At 34.1% G+C, this 12223-nt stretch overlaps 1 protein-coding gene across 1 annotated transcript in view; it reads right to left on the bottom strand.

The window, feature by feature from the left end:
• LRP1B (LDL receptor related protein 1B) overlaps positions 1-12223 on the bottom strand; it is a 583373-nt gene that overhangs the window by 122444 nt on the left and 448706 nt on the right. The window contains exons 50-55 of the mRNA XM_086616175.1: positions 11042-11164; positions 9136-9255; positions 6702-6830; positions 5609-5731; positions 1783-1923; positions 386-573 (exon numbers count right to left, since the gene is read on the bottom strand). Coding sequence (XP_086472301.1) covers positions 386-573; positions 1783-1923; positions 5609-5731; positions 6702-6830; positions 9136-9255; positions 11042-11164 — 824 coding nt within the window. The remainder of the gene's footprint in view (positions 1-385; positions 574-1782; positions 1924-5608; positions 5732-6701; positions 6831-9135; positions 9256-11041; positions 11165-12223) is intronic.

A 12223-nucleotide genomic window follows, 5' to 3' on the forward strand; every position in this document is an offset into this window, starting at 1 on the left:
GGCAATTACACTTTGTTTAAATATTTCTGTAAGAGTCTGACTTAGAAAAAGATTTGCAGAAAACTGTAATTCCTGCTATTTGCTCCTATGAATTTTCCTTTTTCACAACTGTTTTTCAGTGCTCTGCATATATCAGTATGATTTGTTGTATTTAAAGCATTGTATGTTCTCTTCCATAGGTTTAAAGTATGCATTGTACCTGGGTTTGTATACAATTCATAATTGTTTGCTTGCTGGAAATAAAAATTTGAATGTCCTTACTCTGGTAGGTAAGCTGCTTCATTACAAGGAATTACAACACACTAAAGTTTTATCATAATCACGTAGTAGTTAAGGAACAATTAAAAATTTGCACTACATTACACAACGTTTCGTAATTATTCACCTTGTATCCAACAGGAAGATCCTGACAATCTTGAGAACAGCCGCTAACTTTCTTACTGAGGCATTCATTAACATGGCAGCTTTTCTCATCAGATCCATCATTACAATCTTCTTTCTTATCACAAACATCCCTTTGAGGAATACACTTGCCATTTTTGCACATAAAAAAAGAGCTGTTACATGTCTGCTCTGGAAAACAAAAAAGAGAACACAACTTTGTGTCGTCTATCAGTATCTGGAACTTTCTCATGGACTAGCTGCAATGTGTACATGAGATATGAAAAAATTGTGTAAAAATTGAATATTTGTTTCTTATTTATAGTATTCTAATACCTTTTTACATTTCAGTTTTTTTTAAAGGTTCATCCCTCTCCTGAAAAATGTGTAAAAACTTCAACATATTATTCACTCCTACACATTTGTTTTTCTTTTAATTGAGAATCCTCTACGTTATCTCTACACAAAATATAACTCTATAGTTTGCAAAACTCAAAAAGTATGGCTTCTCTCTCCTGTGGATGCTGAGGAGTTTAGTATCATGACTGACCGAATTCTGACGCATCTCTTGTCTCAGGACACACATGATTTTTTTTTTCCCCTGTTTAGCAAAATTGAAAACATCAGCTTAGCTACATTCAGATTCTTCAAATCAGAATCAGAACACTTATACTTTAGGTATGTTGCCTTACCTCAAAACAAATCAGTGGTTTCCATCAAAATCAGTATAAAGGACTGAACTACTGTGCAATAAAGTTGTAAGACCTAGACAGAAGAACTGGTCTTTCAAAGAGCCACAGAATAGGATATGATATACACACCAGGATTCATTTTGCACTCAAAACTAGTCAGATCTCAGCAAACTTACACCAGTAGAAAATATCAGTAAAATAAATCACATTTGGTCAGTAATTTGCTCATAAAATTAGACCAGTTTTTAAACATAGAAAGAAAAACCTAACATCTCCTTTTGTATGATCTAGTTCTGTGTGATAAGTACATTAAATATATCAATATGGGTAAATATATATGTATATATGTAATATATATACACATATGAGACACATAACATATATATATATAAATAAATGTCTAGGGCAGGCTATAAACTTTGATAATAATTACGTTAATATAATCTTATTTTAATACTAACAGAATTGTATCCACTAATGAACTAGCAGCCATCCTATGCTGTAGGAACTGATGGTTTGAACTTCGTGAGCTGACGTTTTGGATGCTGAGGACTGACAACACATTCCCCTTGCAAGACATAAGGAATATCACCATGAAAGCACTGGAGATTTAAGCTACAAGGTTTTACATTTGCCTATCTACAATCCTAAACCATTGTTTTCCAAAAAGAAAATTGAAACGTGTTATTCAAAAAAATTAAATACAAACCTGAACTTTTGCATTTTATGTTTATAGGTGCTTCATCAGAATGGTCTGGGCAGTCGAAATCACCGTCACATTGCCACTGAGAATTTAACAGGCATCTTCCATCAGCACAAGTAAACTCTCCAGGACGACAGTGACGATACCCTAGAAATACAGCAATCAATGACTTCATACTTCACTTCGTACTTTTGACATAAAATTAGAAATAAATACAAAGCATTATACGGGTATAGATGAGTACCCACCAACAAAAAGAAAAATCAAATGTCTCTTATGCAGCACAGTATAGTCATTAAACAATTCCCACATGTTTAAAAAATATTTATGCAGCTCTCAGTCATAAATACATTTTCTTTTAGGTGTAATTTAACTTTTTTCTATTATTAGGAAATAGCTTTCTAACAGACATTTCAGAAATTACTATACCCAGAAAATATTTTTGTGATACGCTTAGTACTATATGCTTTCACTTTAAAACATGTAGAAGAGCAATCATTTTAACCACAATAAACATGTATTTTCTAAGAAGAATATATATAAAACAGATACATTTTCAAAGCTAAAGTGGATTTCTAACAAAAAATTATAGTATCTAATGAAGTACAGAAACCACAGACAGGCAGTCGTTTCTGGGAACACAGCTGTTTAACCTAGAGCTCAAAAACAACAAGGCAGCAGAAAAACTTAGAAAAGTCAGCACAAATTTAGTTTTTTCTATTCAATTTTGAAATGGGAAAGTTGAAAAATTCCCAGAGGGAAAACCACTTTCTATTTGTAAGATATTTACTTGTAAAATTCTTTACACCAAACCAAATACTAAAAAACATATGTTCCTGTTTGGGAAAGAAAAGTGTAACTTTTACTGCATTTTCTGTGTATAAATTCTGCCTCAAATAATCTGTAGTCTTTTAAAAGAGCCTTGAAAGATCTTATAGCAGCCTTCCAGTACTTAAAAGGGGCCTATGGGAAAGCTGGAGAGGGACTTTTTACCAGGGCGTGTAGTGATAGGACAAGGGGCAATGGCTTTAAACTGAAAGAGGGCAGATTTTAGATTGGATCTAAGGAAGAAATTTTTCACTCTGAAGGTGGTGAGGCACTGGAACAGGTTGCCCAGAGAACTTGTAGATGCCCCATCCCTGGAAGTCTTCAAGGCCAGGTTGAATGAGGCTTTGGGCAACCGGGTATAGTGGAGGGTTTCCCTGCCCATGGCAGGAGAGTTGGAACTAGATGATCTCTGAGGTCCCTTCCAACCCAAACCATTCTATGATTCTATGATAATATGAAGTAAATATGGTTCTAAATTAACAGTTATATAATAACACTCATTCCGATTACGAAGAATGTTTTTGCAACTTTAAAAAAAAAATAATCCAAATGATGTTGAATTATGTTTAACATTCTTTCCCTCTGAAAAAAATGCAGATTCTAAGCTCAAAAAATTTGATTCTTCGAAGAAATATATACAAATTATAGTAACTACGGAAGCTGTGAATATCTGAAACAAGCACTGACAACTTTCGACTATCTAGAAGTAGAAAGTTAATATTTGTTCTTTTCTTCTAATTACTGTATTTCCTATTTGTATATTAGAATATTTTTTTTCTGATAGACATTTGATTGTCTGAGATGAGATATCCATCTACATCAAGAGCTTTAAACCTCTTGTGTATCTTTAGTTGTCATTTAGAAACGTGTTCATGTACTATTCAAAATGCAATATGTTATTACATCAATTACAAATATTAATTGGAATTCAAATTATTTTGTGGTCTCTTGAAGGTGTTTTACACTGTTTTTTTTTTAAAGGTGTTTTACACCTTTTTACACCTATCTGTTTTACATAGATTATGCTTAAAAGAAGATAGGCTGACTTGATATGGAAAAGAGTTGAAGCTTTTTGGTTGTCTGAGACATTTTTGAGTGTAGGATTTTATAGACCAACAGCTTTACCTCCTATCTGCAGTGTTTCACAAGTATGTCATCATCAGAAAGGTCATTACAAACGTGCAAAACAATCACTTCTGCCTAACATCACCTCTGCTCTGGATGACAGGACATAAAGAAACTGGAAACTGAAATTAGAAAATCCCTCCTATTCCTGTATTTGTCTTTTGATTAGCCACATAAACAAAGTATTTCATCTTCTTGATGAATTTTCATATTATTGAACAGAGGGGTTTTTAATTTTTAGTTTATTTTCAAGAACATAATAAATACATTACAGGATGACACAGTGGCTCAGTATTCTGCCTGACAGAATGCATTTTGTTCTCTTGCTCTCCCCAGTTTGAATTATTGTGGTTTTTTTTTGTTTACAAATAATTAACTATTAAAATTTAATTTTAAAACCAGAATTACACCATGGAATCAAATCTTATATCAAAGAATTTTTCAAGGATTAGAATGATTGCAAACTTTTAAAATCTGATTGGATGCAAATTCTGATAGAAGTAAAAACTGGTTACTCCAATCACCAGTCCCATTTTTATATTATATCTGGATAATACTCTAGAAAAGAACAAGAAAAATAGCTTTAAATGATACAGATAAAAACCCCCAAAAATCTAGATTTTAAAATGGATTCCCTTAACTCAGCTTTTAGGAATATATTTCAAACCAAATTTCATTGCATACAGTAAATTAGTTGCTGAAGATTATCTTTTTTATTTTTTTTTTAAATATCAAGATACTATCGTTTAGCTCTAGAACCTAATAGAGCCATGATCAGGCTACCTAGTTTACAGTCAAATAAAAAAAAAAAAAATCACACTTCTAAAATCTTGGTGAGTTAGGTGGTTTATTTTCAGATCCTGACCACACCTTGGAAAGTCTGTTTTGGAATTTGATTCTTACTCTACGAGTATTTCCCTTTCTAATAAAAGAATGCAACCCTTTCCTAAAATTGCACTATAACGAGTTTACCATACTAGTCACACACTAAGGTGTGTATTTGACTACCAACTAACAGAAAATTGCATTCTAACAGTGCGACACACCACAAAAATGCTCTAGATATCAGTTTACTTAGTAGCTATTAAATAGAGCCAGTGCCTGAAGGCAGGTCCATACTACAATTAGATCAGGCATTTGCACATCCTTTGCTTCTCTTGCTGTTTCCTCCTTCTGCCTCTTTCCAAAAGTCTATCAAACCATCACTATGTATTTGGTGGTATTTTAAGGGACCGTGCATGTATATGACGCACATTTAATAGAGTAAATAAGCAATATAGATTTTAACTGCACAAAATCATGATTATCAGTAACTCACTTGCCTTTTTTGGACAGAATATTTGCTCTGTTTTTTCCATAAATGTTAATTAGATAATGTGTGTTTCTGAGTATGGCCTAGGTATACTGTACAAGCATTCAAATAATATATAAGGAACCCTAAATTTCTAGGAATGGTCAAAATTACACATTCACACATGGCTTTAGTTGATATCATTTAACTGCAGTGATAATCATGACAGAGATGTTTCATTATTCGACAGAAAAAACACATGTATAGAGACAAAAACCAAAAAAAGGTATATAAAAAGATAAACATAATGAACAAGAGATCATAGGTTGTACATTTTTAAATTCTGTTAAATGTTATTAGCAATCATTTGTAAATGACAACTATACCAAATAATTTGTCGTTGTAGCTCCAGCTCCAAGTTAAAACCAAATTGTATTCACTATTGCATAATTTAAGTTAACATCAAAACCATTTTCAGAAGCGAAGAGCTTTCTTTTTCAATAGTGACTGAAAGTAACAGACCTTGCAGAAGGCCTTAGAGTTAACAGCCTGGAATTATATTGTTTACTCTATTTTTGTTATACTTGCCACATTCCAGAGATTCATCTGATCCATCTCCACAGTCATCATCATGGTCACATACAAACTGTTTGGGAATGCAGACTTTGTTATGGCACATGAAAGCATTCTCGTCACAAGTGTTATTAGGAGCTAAGAAAAATACAGTACATAAAAAAAAAAAAGACATTGAGAACAGTAAGATATAGTGTCATTTTTTTACAGAAAGATGAAATGAAAAGTAGTTACTCTGAGTGGATTCAACGGAAATAACCATAACTTTTGAGTCATACAAAGTGCACCACACAATTCAATAGCAGAAAAAGCTGCTCATCACCCCAAAGATAGCTGAAGAAGTAAGGATAGCTAAAAACCTCAGGTAATCCAGGACAGAAAGGCTTCAGAAATTGATGCTGTCAGCAACTAACCTCAGGTCTGCCTCTGAGGAAAAGAACATTTGGGAAGTACAGATGTCCTTCCTATGTTACTCTGCTCTGAAAAAAAGCTCTTTAAAATCCATAAATACCCATAATAAAACTCAGCCTAGAAATGGTAAGTGACAGAATAATCATCCAATGGAGAGAATATATTCTGATATTTTCAACCTATACCAATTTTATATACATTAATGAAAAGAAACCCCTAATGAAACTACTACTGACATTTTGAATAGAAATGTACCTCAGAAGACTGGAAGTAACAGTTTATGGGGCACGAGATGTCAAGATCTGAACAATCAGCCAGAATAAATTGGAGACAGAACTGTATCTCCCTTTTTGATGCACGACCTCCCTGACGTGCAGCAGCATTTTCTCCGGGAAGAGCAATAAAGCTGCATAGTCAATAATGTGCTAATTTTCATTAGTAAACATGCTGCATAATGTCCACGATGTGACACGCATACTGATCTTCAGCTGCTGTGCCTCAGCGTATATTAACAAAACCGGAAGATGTTAGGCTGATTTCATCGAAGGATCCTGGATCCATGCGTGGTCTATCGAACTTTACTGACAATCTTGACAGTATAAGGCTATGATGCTACAGACACAAAAAGCAGCTGGATATTGCAAAGGCAAAACTTCCAAGAAAAGAAGAGCTACACGTTTTTAACATGCAAACATACCGCAGCCTGCTGTGGACAGCTCGTCACTTCCGTTAGGACAGTCTCTTTCACCGTCACAGAGCCAGTGTTGGGGAACACAGGCACGGGAGCCTGAGCAACTGAAGGTGTCTGCTGCACAGGTCACTGAACCTGAAAACACACGTGAGTCTTGGACATGTGCTAACTGATTTTTTTAAGGTAACAGAAAATGGCTAGGTAAGGTTTTTTTATTTTAAAATAAAACTGGAAGAAGATTTTGTTCTCCACAGTATGAAAAACACACTACCTAAGACTGATTATCCCTGTTCCTTGCAGGGGAGTTGGACTAGATGACCTTTGAAGGTCCCTTCCAGCCCTAACCATTCTATGATTCTATGATTTTACAGCAAAATTTTACAATTTGTTCAGTCTCAATTTTCTGCAAGGACATTTAATTTACCATGCTTCATGAAAACTATCCAGCAGAAGAACTTTTCAGATCACTTGTGGTCTTTATGTTGGCCTGCATGTTTGGACTGACCGAACAAAGGAACTAATCTTGTACACCACATAATCCTCACATCACTATGTCCTATGCCAAGAAGCTAAAGGTATTCACAACTTGCGTGAGTCAGCCCCATGTCGAAGAGAACAATTAGCACCAAGTACAATAGTAGTGGGAGTACGACAATGTCTGACAGTTCTAAAGTAACTCACTCAAAATATTGTTTATTTGACTAATTTATGGGTTTTTTTTAACAAAGTTTTCTCCAGATAAGAATATTATATCCTAGGATTAATTTGACTCTGTTTGGAAGAAAACTTTTGCACAATCCATCACTTAATGTATTCTCTTAGATAAGTTAAATATACTTAGCTAAAAAGGAGACAGTGTATTTTCTACAAATTTTAATTAGAAATTAATAACATAGTAAACCAAATTTAAAAATTGGTGGTTTTTTGGTATTAGTTATGCAAGAGAAACAACTTTTGTTTACTTATACTTATTTGCCATTTTTTGATACTTCTGAAGTTAAACTTCATGATAAATAAATATTGTTTTTGTAAGACTAAAATATCTGAAGTCATCTTGATCTCTTTTCTTCTTGCAATTCAGATCTGTCTCCTGTTCCTAAGGAGAAATACAGCCTTAACTCCTCCCTCTTTGTAACTGTTGTGGATTTTTCCCTCTTCAAGAGATGGTCCACAATTTTATGGGCGGGCTTTCTTCTAATAAGAAATCTACAATGTATTGCAAGTCAAAATATCGAAAGAAGTAATTCTGAACAATTTTAGAAGAAAAAAAAGACACTTGGCAATTTGCTGGCCTTTGTTTTCCCCTCCCTTTTTCTACTTTCTGCTCTAAGTTTCCTATTAAGCTTCAGGTCTTTATGTTTCACATTGTTCTACAGTAGTCCCGGATGAGGTGCTTATCTTCTCATTTCACACCTTCTTGTCTTCCTAGGGGAGAAAGGTAGAGAGAAATCTTCCCTTTCAAACAGTCGTGACCTCCATCTCCCCAGTCCTCAGCAGGACTTGAATACCATGAAAAAAATGTACTGTAGATGGATGTCAGCTTGAAGTTAATGTAGTAATTCATTCATATTTTGCCATATTAGAACAGTATAATTACTACTTTTGTCCTTTGCATTTGTTGGCATTTCTACATCTGCGTTTGATTAAGAAACTACTTGAACAAACCAGAACTCTGAACATAAGCTGAAGAGATTTCTTCTCTGTCTACTTAACACTTCCAGTAAAGTCATCAACAATATTTTTACTGTGGTATCAAATATGAAATATGGAACAAAATATTCTTTATTGAATGGACTTTAAGTAAAAGGATTTTTGAAAAGGAAGAAATATTTAAGAGGTAAAAGTTAAAATTTTAAAAATAAAATCTTAAAATACAGTATGGATAAGAGTGGAACCAATGTTAAAATATCATGAATTTGTGACTGTATGACTTGACACAATGTGATTTTCTTTTGAAAAGAATTCACTAACACATTTCCAGTCAACTGAGCCCCTGAATGAAAGTAAAATTTTCAATTCCTTATACGACTTGAAGGGTTTGGGAATTTGAGAGGCATAATACGCAAGAATGCTTACCACTGCATATACAAAAAACTAAAGAGAATAGGAGAAAGAATTGGGGAAAAAAAATCAACGACTTCAGAGTCTTCAGGCACCCACCACTGAAACGTAAAACTCAAATAGTGATAAAGGAGTTTGTCCTCAAGGATGGGAATTGGAGAAAAGCTCGGATCCCCTTTTGCCCATGCTGGTATGCCATTCATGTCTTCACTGATAGACCACACACAAATCATACAGTCCCCACAAAAAGGTATCTAGCTGTGTGTAAGCACGTTCTCTCTGCAGATGCTGAACACGTTTCCACCACCATCTCGGATCACTTGGTCTCTTTCAGCATGTATGATCTGACACAATACAGAACTAAAATTACTCTACTTACCACAAATAGCATCACTCTCATCTAAACCATCTCCACAGTCATCCTCACCATCACAAGTCCATTGCTTCGAGATGCATTTGTTCGCAGAGCAAGCAAATTGATTCCATGAACAAGATGAATCTAGGAATGACATCAGCCACTGCATTTGTTAGGTTCACCAACAGCACTGTGTTCCCTGTATTTTCTAGCATAGTTTAGGAAACTCCACATCTCCGCACAGCTCGTTTCTGTCCTCCCAATTTTAGTGTATTTTAACACAGTATTATCCTAATCTTGGTATTCAGGATGTTATTAGTTTGTCTAAGAGTTTCCATTCACCAATATATTTATAAAAATATATAAATAAATACATAGTGAAACATTCAAAATGCTGACATTCTAATATTTTTGAACATTTTGTTGGTGGGATGAAGACACTTTAAAAATGTTAAATCTGGTTTGTGTATTTCACATGGATGTTGTAACTATAGTGAACTGCTTCATTTTGCTAGTAGGGCAGAGACAGCACAGTCCAAATTTTCCTTCTTTCCTTCTTCTTGGTATTGTGGTATTTAATTGCACCTTTAAAAGATCTGATGTTCTTTTCTCTCACAGGAAAACTTGCTGTGTATTTGCATTCCATTGTCCTATTTACACTTTTGTATACGCTGAAAATAATGGCATGTTTCTGCATTTTAAAATCAGTCTGCACAACTGTTCTAAATAAATGCTACTGTTCTGACCTTTCCTGAAAGCTTCAAATCATCCCATTTTTCCTGACTTCTTTCTTTAAGAGTAAAATGTATTTTGTTTTAACTGATGAAAACAAATTTTAATATTAACAATAAATAGAATTTTAGGTAACACAATCTGAATTTAAAAGTAGACCATTCTAACAACTACCTCAAAATGAGAAAGAACACTAAATAGGGAAAAAAGAATGTACTAAACCCTCTTCCCTCTCTCCCACAAAAAACAGCTAAAAGGTTTTACAATATTGCATATAAGTATGTATGTGTAATAAAACCTGGAAAAGTAAATATTGAGTTATGCCTGATGAATGTGGTCAACACAAAACCTTCTGGTTTTCACAGTGCACAGTAGCTCCTAATTTGGAAGTGTATATATATATATATATATAAAATGTAAACTGCAAACCAAACATGGAAGCATGTTAATGGAAACCAGCTCAGAAAGACAGTAACATAGAAATCAGTCATGTTAAGTGGTAAAGCAGAAATTTCAGGTTTTATTTAAATGAGGAATAGGAAAACTTTATACTGCCTTTGCTGTTCTGCTACAATTTATTTGTAGAAATAATCTGTTCTGGTAATCCACAGAAATTTAAATTAAAAGACCAGCTCTCACTGTGAGCAAAATCAACTTGCATTGCTCAAGAATAAGGTGGCGTTTAAGAATCTTGAAAGTTCTGAGACAGAACAGACCCTGAACTCGGTTCGTAGTTTATGCTGTATTTTATTCACACGACTTTTGTTGTTAATTTAAACAATTATACCCATAAGGCTTCTGATGCAAAAAAATGTCTATTTTTACATCATAAAGGTCCATTTTGGTTACTTCCTGTTAGGGTCACAAGATATTGATACGAACTGATTATATCTATAAAACTGTCCTAATGAGGAATTATGAAGAATTAGTGAAATTGTTATCTATTAAAGCAATAGAAAAGTCTTCATACAAACACACCTTTAGGAGAAAAAAAAAGTGTCGATAGGGCTTTCATTCTGGTATGAGATAGGCTTTAAAATATTGGCAGTCTGAAGTATTAGAGAGTTGGATCTGAAAATTTAGTATTAAAGACCTTTTTATATAGTTTTAGATTCAATCTCTGAGATATAAATGCACACATTCTCTTTTCAAAGAGCACTAGTGATTACAGAAATAAAAATAAGATAAAAAAGCTCACCACAGTGCAATTCATCTACTCCATCCTCACAGTCTTTCTGCCCATCACAAAGCCAGGTGGTCAGAATACATCTTCCACTAGGACAACCAAAATAATTTTCTTCACATGTGGGTTTGTTTTGAACTGTGATAAAATAAAGAATGTAATGTAAAATGGTCTCTACTAGTATGATTAGGAACCTAATACATTTCTGCCAAATTTCTGAATACTAATGGACAACAAAGTGCTGATGTCTAAAAATGTGAAAAAAATACTATTTATATTATTTAATCATGTTTGTACATGTTAGAAAATAGTGATAGCTAAGTAGTTTAGGAGGCTGAAATACTTTATTTATTTAGAGAAGATTCAGAGCACAGCCTCAACCTAACTTAAAAGGACCTGTAGAGGAAAGCAGTTCAGTTTTAGTGTTTTGAGCTCAGGGATCAACATTGTCTGTTGTTTTACACCAGCTGAAGAAATTGCCCTTCTGGTCTATCTGCCACCCTCTACAAGACAACCTAATTGTGGCAGTACTTCTGTCACATTTACTGGGATGAGCTACAAATCTGAAGCATGCACCAACTTGAGCTATCCCACTGATGTTGGAGCCAGAGACTTAGACTTTGCCACAAATAAAAAAGTTCTTCCTTGCCTTTTTTCTTTGTAGATTGTGAAAGTCATTCAAGATTTTACTTCCATGAACACTCAGAAAACAGATGTGAGAAAAAAAACCCCATACTATATATTTTATGACATAAGCACAAACATTAGTCCAGTGTGTGGCAGAGATTATTTTCAAAATCTCAAGGTCTTTGCCTGGGAAAACCCAGGCGATATACACTAGTTACAAGCATTGGAGATCACCGAAGCTCTCTGCCAAGGCTTCTACGATTCCTGAATGTATTTGGGCTATTAACACTGGTTTTGTTCCTTCCCTCTCTCCCACCGTCCCCCCCACCCTTAAAAAGAAAATTAAAGTTATCATATTTATGGTTTCTACAGTTATATGAGTAGAAAAAAAAGAATAAAGAGTGGGATGTCTATGATGACTGGGTAGATATTAAAGATTGTCTAAGTTTAGCTCTATCTAAATGAATATTTTGCCTTAATTTTCTGTAAGAACAATGACACTGAATAAAAATTGTTAATAGGAATTAACATATTCACAACAGAAACAACACTCAAAAACTTAATGTGCCA

The sequence above is a fragment of the Tauraco erythrolophus genome, chromosome 8 (assembly GCF_009769465.1).
Source record: "Tauraco erythrolophus isolate bTauEry1 chromosome 8, bTauEry1.pri, whole genome shotgun sequence".
Lineage (NCBI taxonomy): Eukaryota > Metazoa > Chordata > Aves > Musophagiformes > Musophagidae > Tauraco > Tauraco erythrolophus.